At 37.3% G+C, this 24,008-nt stretch overlaps 3 protein-coding genes across 4 annotated transcripts; 1 reads left to right on the top strand and 2 right to left on the bottom strand.

The window, feature by feature from the left end:
* Positions 1-669: 669 nt before the first annotated feature.
* On the bottom strand, positions 670-2,290 carry LOC130463112 (uncharacterized). The gene is made up of 2 exons (XM_056832156.1): positions 754-2,290; positions 670-707 (listed from the first exon to the last, which is right to left on the bottom strand). Exons 1-2 carry the CDS (start codon positions 2,288-2,290, stop codon positions 670-672), a joined length of 1,575 nt encoding a protein of 524 aa, XP_056688134.1.
* Positions 2,291-4,030: 1,740 nt separating this feature from the next.
* LOC110797491 (tetraspanin-7-like) lies at positions 4,031-5,346 on the bottom strand. The gene is made up of 2 exons (XM_022002601.1): positions 4,855-5,346; positions 4,031-4,306 (listed from the first exon to the last, which is right to left on the bottom strand). Exons 1-2 carry the CDS (start codon positions 5,344-5,346, stop codon positions 4,031-4,033), a joined length of 768 nt encoding a protein of 255 aa, XP_021858293.1.
* A 6,421-nt stretch (positions 5,347-11,767) lies between these two features.
* LOC110797492 (RNA polymerase II C-terminal domain phosphatase-like 1) lies at positions 11,768-23,638 on the top strand. 2 transcript variants are annotated; one of them, XM_022002602.2, is made up of 18 exons: positions 11,769-12,281; positions 12,374-12,685; positions 13,342-13,821; positions 14,098-14,308; positions 14,455-14,612; positions 14,699-14,769; positions 14,997-15,102; positions 15,271-15,354; positions 15,534-16,283; positions 16,379-16,442; positions 19,214-19,344; positions 19,427-19,480; positions 19,846-19,942; positions 21,226-21,455; positions 21,549-21,635; positions 22,193-22,258; positions 22,419-22,489; positions 22,833-23,638. In XM_022002602.2, exons 2-18 carry the CDS (start codon positions 12,401-12,403, stop codon positions 22,936-22,938), a joined length of 3,051 nt encoding a protein of 1,016 aa, XP_021858294.2. In that variant the 5' UTR covers positions 11,769-12,281; positions 12,374-12,400; the 3' UTR covers positions 22,939-23,638. The 2 variants fall into 2 exon arrangements, with proteins under 2 accessions (XP_021858295.2, XP_021858294.2); XM_022002603.2 differs by lacking the exon at positions 22,419-22,489 and having other exon boundaries at positions 11,768-12,281.
* The last annotated feature ends 370 nt before the right edge of the window (positions 23,639-24,008 follow it).

Below are 24,008 nucleotides of genomic sequence, written 5' to 3'. Positions count from 1 at the left end.
GTCCGATGCGCTTCCGATTAAATTCCCGGTTCCGGAATTCATTTCCGATACGAACAATATTTAATATTTCCGATTCCGGAATCAATTTCCGTTTCGAACAAATATTTAATATTTCCGTTTCCGGAATTATTTTCCGATTCCGATAATATTTCCGATTCTGATAATATTTCCGATTCTGACAATATTTCCGTTTCCGGCAATATTTCCGATTCTGGCAACATTTCCATTTCCGATAATATTTTCCGATACGTACCATGTTTCCGTTTCCGGCAACATCTACGACTTGGATAATATTTATATTTCCGATATGATCCATATTTCCGTTTCCGGCAATATCATCGTTTCCGGAGTATTCATTTCTTGCTTGTGACGATCTCAGCTCCCACTGAAACCAAGATCCGTCGATTCCGAATATCCATAGATAGAGTATCTAATGCCATTAGATACTTGATCCGTTTACGTACTATTTGTGTGACCCTACGGGTTCAGTCAAGAGTAAGCTGTGGATTAATATCATTAATTCCACTTGAACTGAAGCGGCCTCTAGCTAGGCATTCAGCTCACTTGATCTCACTGAATTATTAACTTGTTAATTAATACTGAACCGCATTTATTAGACTTAACATAGAATGCATACTTGGACCAAGGGCATTATTTCCTTCAATTTGATCAAGCAACCAGGTGATGCATTCTTCCTTCCATATTGTCTGACAATTTCTTGACACATCATTATGTTATGCATGATAAATCTACCATGCACAAAGGCCCCTTGATTCTCAGCTATCAACATAGGTAGCACACATTTCATTCTCTCACAGAGGATTTTTGTGATGCATTTATAAATTACATTGCAACAGGATATGGGCCTGAATTCAGTAACATTTTTTGGACATTTTGTCTTGGGAATCAGAGTGATAGTAGTGGAATTAATCTCTTTTAGGAGTTTTCCAGTGTGGAAAAAGTCCAGAACAGCCTTTGTTACATCCTCCCCAACTATGTTCCAGTTTTCTTTGAAAAAATGGCTCCCAAACCCATCTGGGCCAGGGGCTTTGTCACCATTAATAGAGAACATAGCATACTTGACTTCCTCATTAGTGACAGGGCCTAATAATTGGTCTTTCAGCAGTTGTTCAAGTGTTGGACCAGCATGCACAATATCAATCATAACATGACTTCTACTAGAAGCTTTAGTGCCCAAGAGATTCTGGTAATACTCCAGAAAAGCAGCAGACACAAATGTTGGATCACACACCCACTTACCATGCATATCATGGATAGCATGCACTGTGTTATGAATAATCCGAGCTCTAATGCTTTTATGGAAGAGAGAGCTGTTTTCATCTCCATCCTTTGCCCAGGCTTCTTTTGCTTTCTGTTTCAGGAAAGAAATATAAGCAGCATGCATCAATTTATACCTCTTAGCAGCTTCAACTTCTCTATCAGCAAGCTCACTATCACCAGGTGCTAGGTGAAGATTCTTCTGACACAAATCCAAATGTTGCTTAGCTTTTATGTCAGCAGCATGGATATCATTGAAACCTGTTCTATTCAGCTCTTTAAAAACCCCTTTCATTCTTTTTAGCTTCTGAACCACCTGATACATCAGAGTACCAACCACACCCTTTGACCAATTCACCTTAACCAGATCAGTATAGCCTTCCGCATACTTCCACATGGCAAAGTACCTAAAAGGCTTCTTTACAATGTTATCACAGGGGTACACAGCAAGCACAATAGGACAATGATCATATTCTCCTTCAGACAAAAAACCAGCTTCAGCATTAGGATAATTCTGAAACCACAAGTCATTAGCCATAACCCTATCAATTTTAGAAAACACCCTAGCCTCCCCTGCTTGTTTATTACTCCAAGTGTAGAAGTGTCCAGCAGCTTTAACATCTTCTAGGCCACATATATCTACACAATTCCTAAAGGCAACCATTGAATGATGCCTCACAGGAGCTCCCACCCTTTCATCTATATTCAGAACACAATTAAAATCACCCAGAACTATCCAAGGCTTGTGCACACCAATACCCAAGCCACACAGATCCCTCCATAGATCCTCTCTTTCCTTGCTCTGATTAAAAGCATAGACAAAAGTACAGCAAAAATCCACACTCCCACTTTTTGGACAAACCAAACAATGAATCAATTGACTGGTAACTTTCAGAACACTAAGAGTGAAAGCATTTGGATTCCATGCTAACACAATTCTCCCTCCCTTACAGCTGCTACTGTTGGTAGTGAAACACCAACCATTGAACATATTAACATATAAGGCCCCCATTTTTGTATGAGGCACCTTTGTCTCAAGGAGACCAACTAACCCAGCTCCATGAGAGTGAATAAAAGCCTTCACCTCATTTTGCTTCCTCTGGGTGTTGATCCCCCTCACATTCCAACTAACAATCCTATCCATTGTGACCAGGAGAGTCCCCCCTCCCAGAAACAATGTTCTGCAACATCTCCTCACCTCCTACATCATCACCCCCAAGTTGATCCTCACCCCCATCATCCTCCACTGAGGCATCATCCACTGTGGCATCATCAGTGTCTAGCACCTGGAAATGGTTCACAATGGGAATAATTGGAGGTCTTTGCTCTCTCCTCCTACTAGATTGCAACACAGTTTGGAACCCACCATTCTCAGGCACCAAAACAGTTCTGGTAATTGGTGCAACAACAGGTGCAGCCTGTTGTCTAGGAACCCACATCTTTCTACTACCACCCTTCCTGCATTTTCTGGCATCATGCCCCATAGTCTTACAGACAGTACACACCAGTGGTTTCCACTCATACTCCACATCAATCTCCACCATCACCCCCTTCTCATTTACAAACTTGAGCACCTCAGGAAATTCTTGATCTACAAGCACCTCCACCTGCACCCTAGCAAACTGCAATTTATCTCTCTTTGCAGTTGCATTATCTACCCTTTTCAGTACCCCAAGCTTCCCTACTATCTTGCTCAAACTTCTCTCCCCCCAATACATGAATCCCAACCTGTGCAGTTTCACCCAGATTGGGACAGATCTCAAATCCTCCTTTGTGAAATCCATGTCCTGAGTACAAGGCTTCAGTATAACTGGTTTACTATCAAAAAAGGGTCGAGTCAGTTTTAGCACAGCATCTCTCTTCTCCATTGTAGCAAATCTCACCAAGTATACCCCCTTTGCCCCCAATACCACCTTGTCCACCCCCATATTCCTCCAAATTCTTCGAATGAACCCTTCCATGACATGAATAGGGGGATTAGCACCCACCACATAGCACATTACAGCAGAGTTCCAATAATCAATTTCCTCCTGAATGTCCTCTAAATCAATAGTCACACAATCCCCTGTTTCCAGATTATGGAAAGGTATGGATTGATTCAAAATGTTCTCAGTATTATGTGGAGTTGCTTCAGTATTAACAGTATTATGTGCAGCTATGTCAAAATCAGTGTTCAAGTTACTCCTTATATCCCCAAATTTAATCGGAGAAACAGGGTTACCTTCAATGTCATCCACCCACGCAATCGGCCTCGAGTTCGAGTGAATGTGTGATAGCCACTCAGAGAAATCCCTTCGTGCTGATGACTGGTGTTGCAGAGCCAAAAGCGACGCCGCCGGAGATAAAATATCCCCAAAACCGCCATCTCCAACATTCTGGGTATTAACAATTAGTGGCGCCAACGCCTCCCTTTCCTGTTCAAGGTCCTCCAAGATTCTCGCAGATGATCCAGTAGCTTGTGTGTCACTTCCATTCTTATCGAGGTTCGAATTTGTTGCCTTCATCCGAGCTCTAGCTTTCCTTGCCATGGCATCACTGCTAAGCAGGAGAGAAAAACTAGAGAGAGAAACGCGCGCCCTCTCCAATTTTTGGACTATAAAAGGTCATTAATAACAAAATTTCCTTAAATAAATTACCTAATTTAGCTTTTATTTTTACTTTCACATGCATTGTGTGTATATAAAACTAGTTTGATTACAAGCCAACACCCTGACTTAAAAATTCTGGCTCCACCATTGCTAGCCATCATCTTTCATTTATCATGGCATAATTTACAAAGAAAACAAGTAACAAGCAAGAGTTGTTTAGCCGCTAACAAAACTAAAATTACACCCGCTTGAAACCAATTACTCTTTAGATCTTGAAGAAAGGCAGCCTTGCATGATTGGCAATTGAAACATAGAGTCGTTGGGACATTATCCCATCTATTACAGTCATTGTTGGTGTAGTTTCCATTCTCTTGCTTTACCCAAATGGTCGGGCTTGTGTAATTGAAATTACAATCTTCTGGGGGCTTGCAACAACAAGCCTGTTATTCATTTTCAGATAAGATCAGTTAAGTGAAAATCAAATTAGTAGAATGCACTCGTAATTACAATCTCATTTCCGGTGGTATCTTAGAAAATTTTGCTTATAGGGCACATAAATTTTTTTCATTTAATAATAATGGTTCTTTTAGATGATGACCAAATTTGAAGTTATTGAGATCTCAAGTAATAACATTTACCCTTTGTTCGAACTCCAATGGATATCTTCAATTATTAATATGGATAAATATACTTCGGAATCCAATGCAATCTTCAATTATTCAATTTCGTATTTGAAATTAAAATAAATGTTAGGTATTTTGAAAACATGTATCGAGAAATTTAACAAAATTAATGTCCAATGAATATAATACTAGAAATGTATGGTAAAAAAAATCAAATTTGGACACAAATTTCAAAATTTAAAAAACTTTCAGAAACGAGAATAGTAGTAATCAAGTGCAATATTGTTGATCGAATAGTGAGTGTTTATCAAAATGCTTGCTAAGAACATACGTACTCAATAAAGAGAAAGAGGAGTTCAATTTACCTCAAAATGAGACAACTTTCTTTTGTGAAACTCATCAAGGGTGTCAAACTTTTTGCAAACATGATGCTTAACAAGCACCTTCTTATAATACCTTTCCCAATTATAAGTATCATTAACCTTGTTATACATCCATTTTGAGTACGACTCTACATGATACTCATCATAAGACCGCCCCGGCAACGACTTTCCGCCTCCTTTACTGCTAACCTTCAACGCGAAGATCCCTAAAGTGACCAACACAACCAACAAAGGTACCGAACAACATAACGACTTTGCCAAAGCTAAACCCGGTGCAAGATCTATGGTTGCACAAGCAATGTAGACCATGATTAAGAGTGTTACACCAATGACCACGAGTGTTACGCCTAGGAAGCGAAAGCCGAAGCAACGGGAACTCATCCCGTCTAGTAGCCTGCTTCCTACGGTTAGTACAACGCCGATAGTCGCATACTCCAGTAACATGAAACATGCTGCTAGTTTTTTCTCATTCATTTTTTCACACTTATTGATTTTGAGCTTGTTGTACGTGTTATTTAGCGTTAATTATAGTGTTCTGGATTTAGATTAGTCCTTCCCAGTTCCTAGAAACCTGCTCCAAAGACTTTGTGCTAACAAAATATTACTGATTAAAAAAAATACTCATTGTATTATGGAGTAATTTACATTGACTATACGTCTGTAGTGGCGTTCATTGTGAATTGCATTAAGTGGCCCGACAAACTGCCGATGGAAATGGTAAATTTTTACTACTCCCTCTGTCACTAAAAGGTTGTCCCATTTAATTTTTTACGGTCTCTAATACACGACTTAAAACGTAAATATCCCTAATTAAATATGCATAGAAATTATGAAAAGTTGATATTTCGATAATTTGTAACGAATCTAACAAAAACCCATATTATTTCTTATAGGCTAATGATAATTTTTGGCCAAATTTTTCAAAGTTTGACAAAAAAAGTTGCAATGGGGCAATCGGGGGGAGTACCTAGTAAAGTCAACCAACTTCACTTTCTGTCTTCCCAATTTAATTGCTGTACCAATTTGATTCCGGACTAAAAAGACAAATCTCCAAGAGGCGTTTAGTTCGCACACTGATATGGGGTTGAAATTAGAAATGATATCTAGGTAGTATGAGTTTGGATCTTGATTCTTAGTATTGTGTATTTGGTTCAGTTTGGGATGAATTTTTTTCCTTTTATTTGATACCTGGAGTAGAGGTATGAGCCAAACTCACCTCTCCTCCTAGGTTTCTATATCCCATACCTTGAGTTTTTTATATGTGGTTTTGAAATTCTTAAAATCTTCAACCAAACATATAGGGGGTGTTTGGTTAGGAGAGGTTTGAGTGAAAAAGAGCTTTTTGGGGTGAATTAGAGGTTTGACCATTAGAAAAAGCTAAATGGGATCGGAGTGTTTGGTTAGGAGAGGATTGGAAGAGAGTTTTGGGGTGAAAAGGCTAATTTTGAAAAAGCTCAATATATGAGCTTTTTGCAATTAGAGGTTTGAGAAAGTGGATGAAAATGACTATTTTGTCCTACTATTGCTTATTATTACAACCACTATCAACCTTGGTACCCTACATATTTCTCTCCTAAAAACATTACTCACTTTCTTTTTTATTTCGCCATATTTACTAGATTCGTTTTTTGTTATAATAAATTTAATATTAGTTTTTTGAAGCAATTGAAGTATATTGCAATCATGCTTAAAATTTCATTAGTAATATTTATCTATTTGAAAAATATATATTATTAACAAAAATTAAATAAAGAATAATTTTTAAAAAAAAATTAAATTTATTTTATTTAGTCGATGTTTATTAGAAAAATATAGAGAGAAAAAATTAACATAATAAAATATTTGTCTAATATTAATAAGAAACAAAGTATGTCAATGTCCTTAATGGTCATTTTACATATTAGACAGCTAACAACTATCAGCTAATTTACCAAACACTTTTACACAAACAACTAATGCAACCAGCTAGTCAAATCAGCTAATGTAAACAGCTAACCGCTAACAGCTAGTCAAACCAGCTATCAACTAACAGCTAACAGCTCCTAACCAAACAGGGTCATAATATGAGTTAAGACAATTCTAAATCTATACCTCATACCTAGAATCTGCAAATCAAAAACCACGGAACAGTTGAAATTGATTTTAGCATGGAAAGAAAATCGACCTCTAACCACAATAATTTTAAAAAAAGAATAAAAGCTTGGGATTAACATAAATAGATAGTCCAACCAATACAAATCTTTGACATTTATAATACCAATTAATAATCTTTACAAATTACTTTGATTAAACATGATAATGATGTTAGGGTGAGCATCTTCTATGAAAGATATATATAGAAACTTGGATTATATAGCCAAGTACGCAACTCATCTTATATACTCCCTTAGTTTGTCCCTTATTGTTTGCCGCCCCATGAACCAAATGTGTTTTATTAAGAAATGGATGAGTGGAATTAAGAAAAGACAAAAGTGGATGTACATTGGTTAGCTCTTCAAAAAAGCTCTTGGAGGGCTCTTCACCCTCTCTATCTACCGCTATCTCTCTACAAGACACTCTCAAGAATTCATTTCTAAAAACAACCAACATTGGTTGATTGCTTAAGTGAGTTCTCCAATCTCTTTTTTACCATTTGATGGTCCACGTACAATTAATTGACTTTTTGACTAAATTTACTATCCAGTTTTCAAAGTTACTCTCTATTTTTCAACAAGAACAACTCTTGAAGGTGTATTGGGCAAGAGTTATCTTGAAGTAGCTCTCCATGAAGAGCTACACAAGAGCCCAAATGTTGGTCAAGATATAGTTCTTTTTGGAGAGTTACTTAGAGAATTTTTTTTTTTGGTGTTAGCACCCGGTTCACTTTTAGGGCTAATCCGGATTCGGGGCGAGTTCTGGGTGGATATGTTTCAGTCCCCTCCCAATTGTTGTTGCAGGGGATCGAACACGGGTTCTCCCTACCAAGTTCAGCCTCAATCACCACTGAACCAACAAACAATTAGTACATAGAGAATTATTTGAAGAGCCACTTCAAGAACCACAATGTATATGTTCTTATGTAAGTAAAGTTGTGGTTCCATGAGCATTTATAGTAAAGGGGCAATCTTTAGAGAACAAATTAAACTAAATTGACAAATGGGGCAAACAGATAGGGATAAAGAGAGTATTATCTTATGATAGTAATTCACGTGCATGATATCAAATTAAAACCATGTACGTCCATTTATATACATAATTATTCTCAAAGCATGTATTACATCCAATATCAAATGCATTAGAGCTACAACCAATTGTATATGTATACCAATTGTAAATGTATTTATACTTAAAACGCAAATACGGAGTAACCTGTAGCATCAGAGTTATATTTAAAAGGAAATTTAGTGAAACACTACCTTTAAGTTTGGTGGTTTTGTGAATTGCTACCTTTTAAAAAGGAAATTATATTTTACTACCTTATAAGTTTGGTTTGTTTGACTAACACTACCATTTGCCGTTTTTTTGTTAATGTTTTACGTCTTTGGACTCCACTACAACGGTTATTTAATATGGCAAATGCACAAAATGACAAATGAACAGAGATATTTAAAAGAATAGAAGAAATACACGACGGAAAACATTAACGAAAAACGTCAAATGGTAGTGTTAGTCAAACAAACCAAACTTATAAGGTAGTTAAATTAAAAAAAGTTTTTATAAGTTAGCAATTCACAAAACCACCAAACTTAAAGGTAGTGTTTCACAAAATTAGAATACTACGTATAGTACAGTGTGAACTTGAGAATGACAACAGGGACTCCGATCCTGGCCACTTACCATGTTACATTACAAATTATATGAAACTGGCTAATGTATGAAAAGACAACCTCTCTACCCACAATAGTTTTCAAATATAAATTTAAATATATTACTAACAATATACTCCCTCCGTCCCGGAATACTCGACCCAGTTTGACCGGCACAGAGTTTAAGGGACTTGAATTGACTTATTTAATTTAATAGGTAGTAGTTGATAGTGGGGTATTATTTTAATGTAGTTAATGGGAAATGTGTGAAGGGGTGGGGTTGGGGGAGAGAAGGGGTTGAATTTTTAATTATTTTTTGTATGGAGTAGGGGGTAGGTGGGTTAATAGGGGTGGAGTGAGAAATAATATAATATTGTTAGAATATTTCCATTTTTAGAAACAGGTCAAGTATTAAGGGACGGCCCGATAAGGAAAACAGGTCAAGTATTCCGGGACGGAGGGAGTACATATAACTAAAACAAACGTGAAATTTGACATTTATAGAGCCAATCTTTACAGACTTCTTAAATGGTTAAACATGGTAATGATGTTGGTTTGAGTTAATGTTATGAAAGATATATGCAAAGTTGCAATTTTTTATTTATTTTTATGATAGTAATCCTGAGTTGTAACAAATTAAAGCTATGTCTATCAATATACATGCTCAAAGCACATATAACATGCATGTAAACTATGCAGTATATAACATCTACAACCACCTATTATGTACACATATAAAGTGTATGTTGCGTCAAAGTTACATTGAAAAGGCGAGGAGTGTTCATAAAGAATGCGGTGTGAAAATGAGAATAATTAAGTTCTCCCCCGATCCACGTATATAATATGGTATGGTTATACATCATCTGAAACTGATTCATCATGCATGAGAAGACAACGTCTTCCCACAATAGTTTTCAAAAATAAATTAAAGTTCGAGATTAACTGGGTAGTCAAAACAAACACAAAACCTGACATTTATAAAGCCAATCCGTACAAATTACTTAAATGGTTTAAAATTATACTATTGTGTTAGTGTGAGTTAATGCCATGAAAGACATATATATTCATAAACTTTAATTTTATAGCCATATATATATATACATGCAACTCATGATATTATCTTATGATAGAATTCACCTGTGTGGTATTAAATTAAAGATACGTCCAACTATATGCATAATTATGTTTAAGTAATCTCCTATATCTTGTTGTATCAAAGCTACAATCAACTATATACTTAACAGCATATAATGTGAGGCATCAAAGCTATATTGGAACGGCCATTACTCCATGAGGGATGAAAAGAACGCAATGTTGAACATGAGAATACCAAAAGTCCTTCCCGTTTCTACCCCCTTAATAAACACGTAGTTATATATCACTTGAGACCGATTCTTTGAAAAGACAACTTCAACCCACAATAGTTATTTTTAAATAAATTCAAACTTGAGAATAACATATAAAGATAGCTGAAACAAACGCGAAACACCAATCTTTACAAATTTCTTCAATGGTTAAACATGATAATGGTGTTAGTGTGAGTTATTGCTATAATCCATAAACTTAAGAGAACACATGTTGAACATGAGAGCTCCGTAAGTTCTCTCCTTGCCCCAACCCTACTGATCAATTACAGTTACAGATCATTCAAATTCGACGTACTCCAGCATGCAAAAATTATCTCTAACTAGTAAGATTTTTCAAAAATAATTAAAACTTAAGATTAACATATACATACAGTGATACAGATAAATGAAACAAAGGGGAAGACATTTATGATGGCAATCCTTACAAAATCCTTAAATGGTTGAACATGATAATTATGATCGTGTGAGTTATTGTAATGATTTCAAAAACTTCAGAGAACACATTGTTGAAAACGAGAACTAGCTCCGAATGTTCTCTTCCCACCCTGACCCCACTTATCACATTACAGTTACAGATCACCCGAAACCGGCTCTAACATAGACATATTATTTATCTCTAACAATACGATTTTTCAAAAATAATGAAAAGTTTGAGATTAACATAGACAGATCGCCCAAATAAACGCGAATTTTATATTTATGACACGATCCTTACAACATCCTAGAGCTGTCAAAACATGTCATCGGGTCGGGTCATGATCAGGTCGGGTCGTGTCGGGTCAATATTTCATTCGGGTTGAGTTCGGGTTCGGTCGGGTCGATTTCAGGTCGGGTCATATCGGGTTTTTTCCTATCCCAGGTTCAGGTCGGGTTCGAGTCGGGTCACATTTCGGTCAGGTTTGATTTCGGGTTCGAGTCTTATCGGGTCGGGTTTAAGTCGGTTTGTAGCAGATAATTTCGGATTCGGGTCTTATCGAGTCGAGTTTAAGTCGGTTTGCAACACAGTTATTTTCGGGTTCGGGTCTTAGTTTGGATCGGATAATAATCAGATCAAATAGAATTCAGATCGGGTTACTCTCAGAGACGGGTCAAACTCGGGTCTGATAATTAACCTATACATTTTAAGGATTTTATATTCTAAAAAATTTTGTTTAACTTATTTTAGAGTTAAATTTTTCAATATTTAGCAACAAATAATTAAAATAGATATATCAATGAAGTTAATATTTGGTCGTGTCATTGATAACTCGGGTAAATCGAGTAGCGGGTTCTCACAGGTCGGTTCAATAGCAGGTTTCATCGAGTTACAATCGGTTTCGGGTTGACATCGGGTTGGGTATCAAATCGGGTTCGGGTCATTGTTCGGTCGGGTCAGTTCGGTTATCGGTCATTTTCGGGTCGGGTGTCGGGTTCGGGTTCGGGTGTTACAACATCGGGTTAAAATCGATTATCGGTTTTTTCGGGTCGGGTTTCGGATTACCTATTTTACCGTAATTTCGGATCATAATCGGTTACGGGTTCGGTAGGTTCAGGTCGAATTTTCGGATCGGATCAGTTTTTCAGCTCTACAACATCCTTCAACATGATAATGGTGTAGGGAACCTAAAACGTAACGCTTGTGCTAGTACCAAAGCCCATTAGTCCCCTTGACTCTTCATATTACTCCGTACTAGTACACTCCATTATTGTTTTATCACTATATAAATTATATTCCTAATTTTAATTATAAAATATTTACCACCACAGCTTTTTGGAGTCCCAAATTTGACCTCCCCTCGTCCCCCTTCGAACGAATTAGGGTTTCTCTTTCTCTCTCTCTCCTCTTTCTCTCTCTTAAATTCTTTATATTTTTCCTCTTTTTTTCTTTTCTCGCCGAAGATTCCATCACATATCATCATCATCAACAACATCAAAAAGAAATTAGAAATCAAAATATTTAGAAAAACCCTAATAAATCTTGACGGACTAAATCTACAGAATTTGATCCATCTGAAATCGTTGACGCTTTTGATCATTGTTCTTCTCACAGATCAGATCTGCTTAAAAATTTGGCCTGATTATTCACGCTTACAAACCCTAATTTTCATTTTTAAATTTTGGGATAATTTTCCCTTTTTTAGTCGGATTTCTGGATTTCTTTGCTCGAATTTGATAGATCCGTGTGTTTACATGAAATTTGAATCTCGACGAAGAAGACGACGAAGAAGAATTGAAAATCAGAAACCCTAACAGTCCAGATCGAACCCAGAAACTTGAAGTCAGAACAATTTCCCCCTTAATTCAATTTTTTATTATTTTTCATTATTAATTTTCGGATTTCCGGCTAATTTTATTTTCATAAATTCACAGAACAGTAACAAAAATCAAGAACAAAAAATGATGAAAACGGTAGTTTATGAGGGTGATAATCTACTGGGTGAAGTAGAGATATATTTTGAGAACAACGCCAACAAGATTGAAATGATGAAGAAGGGGATGTTGATGAGGATAAGTCATTATTCAGAAGCAAGTGAGAGATGTCCACCTCTTGCTGTTCTTCATACTATTACTAAATCAACTGGTGGTGTTTCCTTCAAAATGATGGAGAAGTCGCTCTACTTTCAACAACACAATGATTCCCAGATTTTTGCTTTGCATTCTTCCTGTCTCAGAGGCAACAAGGTAAAGCCCCTTAATCCAACAACAAGAACTTCAAGAACAACAAGAATAACTTAACAGAACGATTACGATTGTAATACGAGTAAAACCCGAACACCACCCAAGCACGAAAGGTGTAATTCAGAACTTGAAAGGCATAATCGAACAGGAATGAACTGTGGTGATTTTATTTGTTAGTTCTGGATTAGTTGTCCAATTTGATATAATTGAGCTTAATTGATTATGACAGATATTATGGGTTAAAATTAGAATGTGGGTTAAATTGGTTGCCATTCAATGTGAACAAATGTAATAATTTGGATTACGGTGGATATTTTGGTTTGACCCAGGATCAATACATTTGGACAAGCGTTAGAATATTGGTTCATAATTTTTTTCCCAGAAAATAAATCCAAGATTGAAACTTTGAACTGGTTTGGAGTTTGGTTTAGTATTCGTGTTGACCGACAACTGTTGTTTAGTCATGGAGGAATTGAAGGGTAGTCAATGTATATGGGAAAATTTATATGCAAATAAAAAACCTAATTTGAGCTCAGTTCTTTTGGGATCATGGTTTAAAATTCTTGGTTTAGTGAACTGGACTGGAGTTATGTAGACATCCATGGTTTACATGTGTATTTTGATTACGTTTAGTATTAAATACTTGTCAAATTTTGCAGACGGCTGTGGTGTCCCTGGGTGAGCAGGAGATTCATCTGGTGGCAATGCGTTCAAGGAGAATGGATGGTGTAACAACCCCTTGCTTTTGGGGTTTCATTGTCATGCCAGGGTTATATGAATCTTGTCTTGGCATGTTAAATCTTAGATGTCTTGGTATTGTGTTTGATCTTGATGAGACGCTGATTGTTGCAAACACACTGCGATCTTTCGAGGATAGAATTGAGGCCTTGCAAAGAAAAATGACTGTAGAAGCTGACCCGCAACGTATGGCGGGTATGATGGCAGAAGTGAAACGATACCAGGAAGATAAGGCTATACTGAAGCAATATGCTGAAACTGACCAGGTGGTGGATAATGGGAAAGTCCATAAAATTCAAGCTGAAGTTATTCCAGCTCTATCTGACAACCACCAAACAGTTGTTCGACCGCTTATTCGGTTACAGGATAAAAATATTGTCCTTACTCGAATTAATCCTCAGGTATGTTGCCTGTTTTATCGTGTAGTTATGTAGAAATGGATGAACTATTGCTTGAAATTTTTTGCCCTTCTAATCATTTGTCATATCATCACTGTGTAAACAAGTATTGTCAATTAAATGTGCCTGCTTCACGAGTAAGTGTATTGACATTGACAATGGAACATGTGGTGGTATTTTTGTCTCAATGAGTTAAAATTGGTTTGCAAAAAATTAAATTTATACTCTGTACAAAGTTGGTTTTGTTTCGGCAAATAATTAACTGTTGTATATGTCTAGATACGCGATACAAGTGTTCTTGTAAGATTAAGACCTGCATGGGAAGATCTACGCAGCTATCTAACTGCCAGAGGCCGTAAACGCTTTGAGGTTTATGTTTGTACAATGGCTGAAAGAGATTACGCTTTAGAAATGTGGAGGCTTCTTGATCCTGACTCAAATTTGATTGGTGGGAGGGAACTTTTGGATCGCATTGTGTGTGTCAAATCTGGTAAGAGTCAAAAGAAAACGCTCTGTGTGTAAATGGCTCTAATAATTTGTAATTGTTGCTCCTCCGCTTTTGCTAAGAAGAGGTTGTACAGTTATTTTTCTTTTTCAACTGCAGTGTTCATTTTCTTCATTTCATGTGTTTGATAGGATCAAGGAAGTCGTTGTTTAATGTTTTCCAAGGTGGGATTTGTCACCCCAAAATGGCTTTAGTAATTGATGATCGTCTAAAGGTGTGGGATGAGAAAGATCAGCCACGGGTGCATGTTGTGCCTGCATTTGCTCCTTATTATGCTCCCCAAGCCGAGGTATGTATACCAGAGTTGTCATTGAGCCACTTCTAGCTAACAAACCTTTTTTGCTCATTTTTTCTGTTTGTGCCTCCTTATTTCAGGCAAATAATGCCATCCCAGTTCTCTGCGTGGCTAGGAATGTAGCTTGCAATGTCCGAGGTGGTTTTTTCAAGTAAGTTATTTCCATTTGTACAATATTAGAAATCACTGTAGCAAGGTTATGTTCTTGTGAGGATCTTACATAATTTTGATATTAATCAACCTTGTTACTCTATCAAGTAAAAGTAAATTCTACCTCAAATGGTCTTTAAAATTTTGGCCATTCCCTGGACTAGCTTAAGTAGGTATGTTATATAATATTTTCTAGCTTTTGCTGACATGTGGGTTTTTTCACACCAGAGAATTTGATGAGGGTCTCTTGCAACGAATGTCTGACGTTTATTTTGAAGATGATCCCAAAGATTTTCCTTCCCCCCCTGACGTGAGCAATTACTTGGTATCAGAGGTATTGGGGCTTCCTTTTTCATTAATTTTAATTCATTATGTCTTCTGGGAAGATGTCTGCAATTTTTATTGTTTATTTGATGCTTTGCTTCGTACCCGGGAAACAACCATATCTGTCATTTGTCAGTTTTTTTTCTGCCTGGCAAGTTGTTAACATCAGAACCTGCAGGATGACGGTTCCGGTTCCAATGCAAACAAAGAACCGATTTGTTTTGACGGGATGGCGGATGCCGAGGTTGAAAGAAGGCTTAAGGTAAATTTCATCCCTCTTTGGTTGACAACTATGGGAATTTGACAGCTTCCCTGTCTCCTTTTCCTCCCCCTTTCCGGGTTCGGTTAGGAAAAATTCAGGAATTCGTTCATCATAATTGTGAGTTTCTATGTCACTTTCTTATTGTGAGGAAAATAATTTTGGCTTTCCTCTTTCTCCAGGAAGCAGTTTTATCCTCTTCTTCAGCCCCTTCTCTTCCGTGTGTAACATCTTTGGCGACTGTGAATCTTGATCATAGGCTGGCATCTTCTCTCCCGTTCTCTGTTGCTGCTTCTTCCATGACAATTCCACAACCTGCACCTCAAGCATCAATTGCACCTTTCCATGCTAACCTATTTTCACAAGCAGGTCCTTTAGCGAGAACATTGGCTAGTATTGGTCCCAAGGACCTTGGCCTGCACAGTTCCCCTGCTCGAGAAGAAGGTGAAGTACCTGAATCTGAGTTAGATCCTGATACAAGGAGACGGCTTCTTATATTGCAGCATGGCCAAGATATGAGAGAAGGCTTACCAAATGAGCCTCCGTTCCCGGGAAGACCTCCAGTTCAAGCTCCTGTTGCAGGTCCTGGTTCTGGTCCTGTTCCAGTCCCTGGTCCAGTGCCTGTTGCAGGTCCTGGCTCAGCTTCAATCTCAGTTCCGGGTCCTGGTCCTGTTCCTATGTCTGGTTCTGTTCCAGCTCCTGCTCCTGCTCCTGTTCCTGTTCCACGGGTACAATCACGCGGTAGTTGGTTTCAAGTCGAGGATCACATGAACCCAAGTCCTCTGGGCCGATCAGCCACTAAAGAATTTCCTATGTCTCCTGATGCTGTACATGTTGAGAAGCAGCGGCCACCTCCCCCTTTTCCTCGAAAAGTGGAGAATCCAGTTTGGTCTGATCGAAGTTTCCCTGAAAAACAAAGACTGCCGAGGGAGGTAACTTTCGTTTTGATTCATACCTCTGGCTTACTACTTAGTAACCTAAAATGTTGGTGTTTATTTGGTATATGCTGAGTTTTCTTCATCTGCAGGCTTCTCGCAGAGATGAGAGATTGAGGTCAAACTATTCAGTGCCTAGTCATCAATCATTTCGAGGTAATCATCGACTTGAAGTCACAGATCTTGCATTTTTGTGTGGTGTTATTGCATTGAGATTTGTAACTGGGGTGCTTGCTGTCGATGACTTTGTAAATATTTTGAGCAGTAATATGGATGCCTTTTCCTTTTGTTATCTGATCCTACCTGGTGTGGGATCAAATATGAATTATCTGTTCCCAAATTTGCATGTATTCCGTGGAATTCTATTTGCAGGTAACATAATGACCCAACCTTCTTTTCGAAGCACTGCCTTTGTGTGTTTTGGATGGCTGTTTTAAATTTGAATAGGACTTAGTTGTTGTTGAACCTTTTACGTTTAAAGTTTCTGATAGGACTTGATGACCTTTGACTATTCGTTAACTTCTTTCTTGTTCTTCCTTAAGCTCTTCCTTTGGAAGGGGTCTGATCCATCTTTTTTCTCCCAACAGCGTTTTTTTAAAAGGCAGATCAAATGTGATTGCTAATTTGGCTATAAGTAGGTCATAGTTTACCATCCGATATAATATGTTGGTTGTCATAGGTGCTGGTATAATTGGTGCGCAATTGCCGAGATCGTCTTGTTTTCGCCACTTTGCAAGGATTTCTGTTCACTATTTGGAGCCATCTCTTAAATGAACTGAATATTTGTATATACCAGTCAAATCTTACATCTAACGAATAATTTGGGTTCATTTCATAACCTTCGCTTTTAATTAATGCATTTTTGACTTTCTTTGTTGTGTCGTGTTTTATTTCTAGGTGGCAGCACAAAAAAGGTAAAATTGATGACTCGTCAGTCGTCATTGATGGAGTTCACTCCAGATATATGCTCTCCTGGGGTAGATGCCCAAGTCCGAGATCATATTTTGTGCCATAGGCCATTTTGTAACTCTTGTGCTTCCTCTAAGCATAAGTGTCATAACTATAGGCATTAGATGTTTTGAGTAGGATCTGAAGTAGGTTTTTTTTGTTGGTGTTTCTTTGTTTTTTAAACAGGGACCTTGTTTATAATACTCCTGAAATAATAAAATATATGAGAGAATGTTAACAGTTTAAAACAGCGTTTTGCTTACTTACAGAATCCTCTAATTTGACTTGAAAAGCATGACCTGTCCATTTTTTGCATTAAAGGGGACAGCGGTCAGTGGTCATATTTTTATCATAGGTGATTTTGTCACATGCTTGCCTCCAAATTCTACTCTTTGGCTAGGTAGTGTCCATATAGTTAAAATAACTTGCGTGATGTTTATCATTTCATTTTGGATCAAACATACGAGTTCCTAGCAGTAGAGTACCTTGTATCCCACTTAATTGCGTAATGCATACCTACATACAGCCAACTGTAGTTTTCACTTAATTCAACTGTAAACTTTTGCAACAGTTGTATGTCCATGTGTTAGGGTATGTATGAATCTATTATTTACTTGGTTGGGTCATTAACGAGGAGACTGCCTATCATGGTATTCCTGACGATGTGTGTTGCATTTTCTGTTAGCCCGGTATCTCTCTAAAAGGTCATGATTTTCATTGAGGGCTAAAGCTATTAACATGAAGAAAATTAACTCCTTAATGTTAGTCTATGACTTTGGCATGTGACGAAATCACTTGCGACTGTACTCTTGACAACAGAGCAGAAACTGTTGTTTAGTAGTGTGATGTAACCCATGCCAGGAAATTGTTGCCTGTTTCTAGGAATTTGCTATTAGGTGTTGGTCTCAGAGAACATGACCATCATTTTACCTGGATAACTTATCCACCCTTCAAAAATGGTGGTTGGTCATGTTGATGAAAATGTTCAACCAAATGGCTTGGCATACCTATTTTTAGGGGGGAATAAATACTTACGATCTCTTCACGAGACAAAAGGGGAAAAGGTCTGTCTGATTTATTCATTTATTTTATTTTTACTTGTCAAGCTCCTTTGTGCTGCCTTCTTATAATTAAGCATGTGTTTTGAGTCTTTTGACTGGACAGCGGATAATATCCTGATACAGGGACTTGTTTGAACTTTGGGTCATAAATCATAATGTCATATAGGCTGGTTCAGGATTAGCTGCTTATAGGGCAAGAATGTTGAACCAGCAATTAGATATTACCGACCCAAGTTTGGTAATGATTTAAATCAAGTTCCTCTCTGCTTGCGCATATGAACTTTGTGTTCTATGCTATGTGAACTATTTGGATTCTTGATCCTGTTGTACTATTTTTGTATGGGTGCAAGCTGCATGTTTTCTAGCGATCTATGATTAGTTCATACTTGAAATAAGTTGGGCACCTTTGTTTTTGCCAATACTAAGTTTGATGACACACAATCATGTTCTTGTTTTGTATCTTTGCCGAGTCCGGATAATGCAGCTTTTCTTTTGCTTCAACTTGAGGACAAAGCTTGGGTTAAATATTGGAGAATGATAATAATAGCTCCATATGTGCTGCTTACTGTAGATGCTTATGTTTCGTTGTTCGTACTCTTGTGCCTTTTAACAAATACTCTTGTTCGTACTCTTGTTACTCTTGTATGAGAGGCGTATTATGACGGGTATTTTGTTTATAATCTTACTAGTGTATGTTGTATTTAACACCAGCTACTCTTGTATAATCCCCATCCCCTTCTCCTAGTGGCAGCTTGGGAAAGTTCTTGAATGTAATGAACTTTTGGTATAAATTTGTATATAATGAACCTTTTCAATATAGTTTCTAAATTCTTCGTTCTCTGTGGCCTATAGATTTTGTGTTATGTTGTTGAGGACTATTCCTCTTTGATTCATTGTCATTGCTGTTCTCTTTTGAAGGCGATGAAATTTCTTTGAGCCGATCAGTCTCAAGCAACAAGGGTTTCGAAGTTGAACCTGAAAAAGGCAGTTCATTGTCGGAGAATCCTTCAGTTGCTTTACATGACATTGCAATGAGGTGTGGAGCAAAGGTAAACACATAGGTTTTACTGGAAATTGTCATATCTATTTCACATGTTTCTACCTCAGTGACTTATTGCATCTATTTTGTAGGTTGAGTTTAAGCTAGGGTTGGTTGCTACCTCAGAGTTGAAGTTCTTTACGGAGGTTGGTCTACCTTAATATGCTGTATTTGATCATTTTGTTCTTTTTCTATTCCACCGGTTTTCCCTCCTAAGTCCTAACTAGTTTAAAAATTTGCATCATTCTGATGCTCCATTGTAAGCACGTGATAAAATAGCTTGGCTGCTATGATGTCTCCGCTATTATCCATACTAAAGTATTATGTTCAATCTATGATTCATTGTCTGGGCTGGTTAACCTGTGCTAGGTGCTGGTTCAGTAGGGTCCCTCTTCTTATCTATTAGTTGATTTGTTTTTAAAATCTGGTGTTTTTCTTTTATTGAACTGATTGTCTGTTCATTTTTTTCCGATGTATCTTGCTTCAACTTCTCTACTATATGAATTTGTAGGCTTATTTTGTTGGAGAGAAAATTGGTGAAGGAACTGGTACAACCAGAAGGGAAGCCCAGTATCGTGCTGCAGAGGCTGCTTTGATGAATCTGGCTGGTAAAATTTCCTGAAAAAAGTTCCCATCTGTTTTGTAGTATGAGTTATTTTCCTCTATGACTCTTCAGTGACTCCTGAGAATTCTGATGCTTTACATCTTTAACAAGCATAGTCTTATTGTTCCATAGCTTTAAATACAATATTTCGGTATGGAGTTGCTGTCCTGAGCATATTCTTATAGTTTCATAGCTTTCAATACAATATTTCCGGTATGGAGTTGCTGCCCTGAAACACTACTTCCTGTATTTCCAATATGGAGATGAATAGATGATGTCCCGTTCCTACGAAATAAACAGTATAAGGTCGTACATGGGACTTTCAAATATGTTTCTTTATCTAATGTCAAAGCCCATCTACCCGTCGCGCAATCAAGGGAACTCCAGCTAATTTATTAAAAATCTTCTTAAACTCCATTTTGAAAACTAATTACACTTCCACCCCTATCAGCGTAGTGTATAGCCTCATAGTTTTTTCACTTCTGTGAGGTGGTTTTAAGTTTTGGTGTTATTTTTCCTTCTTGCCTTTGATTAACCATGTGTTGCAGGCTCATCCTTCCTGATTTCACATTGAATGATGTCCATTAGATCGTTATGGTTCCTTTGGATAACTAGTGGTTTTTTGACCAATATTGCACTTTCTTGTGATTACAAATTGTTCTCTGTGGTTCTCGTTTTTGTGTTCTTTTGTATTGTGTACCGTTGAAATGAAACAAATGTTTACATATCATAATCTCTCTCTATATAGTCCTGTTGATGGTTTTGGTCCCTTATGGATTTCATAACATTTTAACATTGGGGAAATAATTATATACTTCGTATCATAATCTAATTGAAACTTAAGAATGAGATTTTTGTAAATGTATTTAACAATTCGTACTATGTGTATTTAACAATTCGTACAATTGCATAGTACAGAGGAAGCCTGCCTCAATTTTAACTTCTGATCGTGGAATCAAGTGACTGATTTCACAACAGAGGATCCTGTACCCTTTACCTTCTGATCCTTCTTACCCTGTTGTGGAATTGAGTGAAGGGGTGGATTTTAAACCAAAGAATAGTAAATCTGTTTGCTTAACTGAACACGGAAAATGGAAAATTTCCCCTGTAAATACATGTAACAGTTTTGTTGTTGCATTTATGGTTTTCTGTGCCATGCGTTTTAATGATCATTCAATATGCTTCTGGCCTGCCGTCTGCTAATTTTGAGAATTCGATGTGATTGTTTTTTATTTTTCTTTTTGTATGATTCGTTGGTGACTGACATTTGAGGCTTGGTAATTGCAGATAGATATTTGACCCATATAAAGTCCGATGCTAGCACTCCACAAAGTGATACAAGTAGGGGTCCGAGTCCAAAGGACATGGGATTTGCAAGTGATGCAAATTCTCAAGGGGATTGCACTTCAAAAAAGGAAGAGACAACAACACCTTCATCGGAGCTTACCAGGCTGGATGATTCTATTCTAGAGGGCTCTAAGGACTCCATGGGCTCTGTTTCCGTTCTTAAAGAATTGGTAGGTGATGCTCATTTGTCTATTCCCATAACTTGTTTTTACTTTAAAAAAAATCTATTTTAATGGTTGAGTAATTGGTTGTGTCATTTCCAGTGCATGATAGAGGGCCTTGGTGTCGAATTTAAAGGTCAGTCTCCGACTTCAACTAATCCAGTCCACGGAGATGAAATACACGCAGAGGTACTGAATCTAGCATAGTGTAGGTTCCTTGTGATTCTGTTTTGTTTTACTTCAACCGTCCAACAATAATAGTCTCTTTAACTATTCTGATTGTGGAGTAGCATAAATGTTTTCACTTTTCCTTCGTTTTTTAGTTCTACGATATTGACTTTTTCTTCACTATTCACATTACCCAATTTGAGCTTTTTTTTTTACTAATATATAAAATCAAATGTTATCGTGTAAAATGTTGGATTTATCTCAATGTATATGTCAAAGTATCAAAATTTATAATTATTTACTAATAGATAATTGAAGATATTATTGGACAAAAAATGGCGTGTTGGCAAACGTAAAAAGTGAATTTGGTAGAACAAAAAGAAATGAGGAAGTAATTGTTTAATTTTTACCTTGCATAGAGTGGGTAAAGGCCAAAGGGGGATTGTGTGAATAGTCCAATAACTGAAGGGTCTTTTGTGAAATTATGACGTATTCCTAATCATGGGCGGTTTGGTAAACTGATACTAGTTTCTGTGCCTAATTAATGGTCATGTCTCTGTGGTGTAATTGTAATGTAGGTAGAAATAAATGGACAAGTTCTTGGCAAGGGCACAGGATTGACATGGGATGAGGCAAAGATGCAGGTATGAGCTTTTTCTGTTAAGTCCTTTGCAATCCTCCATCTCTCTAGAAGTCGAGAGACGAATATTTAGCACGTCCACACAAAGAGAGATAGAAAAAAATCGGGGGGAAGGGGGTGATTGTATGGAAGATTGTGTGGTAATTTTTTCTGCCTTTTGTCAGGCTGCTGAGCTTGCTCTTGCAAGTCTTAAATCCATGCTGGGTCAAATTACTAAGCGTCCAAGCTCTCCGCGGTTAGTACCTTCAAATGTTTCTATTAACTAGTGTAGCTCTCCGCGGTTAATATCTTCACATGATCCAGGTCTATATGTAGAATAGTTATGGAGGGATTGTTGGAGGATCGAGAAGCAGGGTAGTAAAACTTGAGTTCTTGATGTATGTGTTTTTTTTCCTCGTGATACTCTATGTATAGCGTAGCATTGAGAGAGGGAGTATTTTTATCTGCTTAAATTAAATTAGGAGCAAATGCAAAATCTTGTACCTAGCCAGCTGTGAGTCGCGCTGACTTAGGCTTGAGCGCAAATATTGAATGAGTTGCTATCAGAGTTTTCCACTGTTTGATCATGTGAATTGCAGGTTGTTGCAAGGGATGGCCAGTAAACGCCTTAAACCAGAATATGCTCGGGTTTTAGAGCATATGCCGTCTTCAAGATATCCAAGGAATGCATCACCTGTGCCTTGAAACCAAGAACATAGAATTGCACTCTTTTTTGATTATATGGTGTGGCCGATGTACAGCAGTTGCCACATCCGGCATCACCAACCAGGCCATGGTTTATTGCCATGAAAGCCCAATCACCCAACCGGCCTTTCCTAGGATACACAATTATCAAGACAAGCTCGAGTTGTTCCAATTGAGTTTGATGTCGAATGTATGCTTAGAATCAAAAACAGGCCATGTTTTATCCAGACGTTCAGACGTTATGTAATGGTCTTATGCTGATCCAATGAATAATCATACGGAGATGGTCTTTAAAGGTGCTGGTGAATCTCAAGGGCGTTGGTGTACTTTGACTTGTACAATGCCTGATGTACAGTTGAGACTCATTGCTGTAGAAGATTGATTTAACAAGCATCTCTCTTCTCTTGGCAATTTTGTTTGTGGTCGCTCAAAGCTTGCAGGATGGGAAGATCATTTTTTAGATACATCTGACAACGGCAACCTTGGCCTGGCTTAATTTTGTTAGAAGCCGCCGGTAACATTGACAATTTTCAATATCATGTACCATAATATGCGTTGTATGATATGATATAGCTAGAATTATAGCTAGTATTTGTTGCACAATACCAGGTTTCCCAAATGAAGCCAAAGAATACTAGTCATTGTTTTTGCCTGATGTGCAAATTTGAGTTGAATATATAAAGAATTTTTTCTCCGGCAATTTCCTGCTTCGTTGCTGGATGTTTTTTTTCTCACATTCACATCTATGATGTACAATTGTGTATAATTGTTGGCTATAAGATATACCGTGTAGATTGTAATAGGCGTAATGCCATAACTTAACTCTTTTGCTGTAATACCCTTCGCACCGAAATAAATAAAAAATATGTAAGGCATATACTGAAGGATATAAATCGAGTTCCTTTTAAAAAAAAATACGGATTTTTCATGAAATACTCTCGAGTTTTAGCATAATTCACCAAACGCCCATCAAGTTTCATAAATACATAAAATACCCCTCCTAAATGACTTAATACCCCAAATATCCCTCGATGACGTCATCCACCCTTAATCAACCCAATTAACATCTA

The sequence above is a fragment of the Spinacia oleracea genome, chromosome 6 (assembly GCF_020520425.1).
Source record: "Spinacia oleracea cultivar Varoflay chromosome 6, BTI_SOV_V1, whole genome shotgun sequence".
In the NCBI taxonomy this organism is placed as follows: domain Eukaryota; kingdom Viridiplantae; phylum Streptophyta; class Magnoliopsida; order Caryophyllales; family Amaranthaceae; genus Spinacia; species Spinacia oleracea.
The sequence above is the reverse complement of the archived record's forward strand: the minus strand, read 5'-3'. Positions and strand labels throughout refer to the sequence as shown.

Bases quoted from the DNA above. Each gene is read 5' to 3' on its own strand.
- LOC130463112 (XM_056832156.1), bottom strand. From the start codon at position 2,290: ATGGGGGCCTTATATGTTAATATGTTCAATGGTTGGTGTTTCACTACC. The intron at 708-753 runs GTAGATTTATCA...AGAAATTGTCAG, and splicing joins TCAAGGGGCCTTTGTGCATG to ACAATATGGAAGGAAGAATG.
- LOC110797491 (XM_022002601.1), bottom strand. From the start codon at position 5,346: ATGAATGAGAAAAAACTAGCAGCATGTTTCATGTTACTGGAGTATGCG. The intron at 4,307-4,854 runs GTAAATTGAACT...AATGAATAACAG, and splicing joins GAAAGTTGTCTCATTTTGAG to GCTTGTTGTTGCAAGCCCCC.
- LOC110797492 (XM_022002602.2), top strand. From the start codon at position 12,401: ATGATGAAAACGGTAGTTTATGAGGGTGATAATCTACTGGGTGAAGTA. The intron at 13,822-14,097 runs GTATGTTGCCTG...GTATATGTCTAG, and splicing joins TTACTCGAATTAATCCTCAG to ATACGCGATACAAGTGTTCT. The intron at 21,456-21,548 runs GTAGGTGATGCT...TGTCATTTCCAG, and splicing joins TTTCCGTTCTTAAAGAATTG to TGCATGATAGAGGGCCTTGG.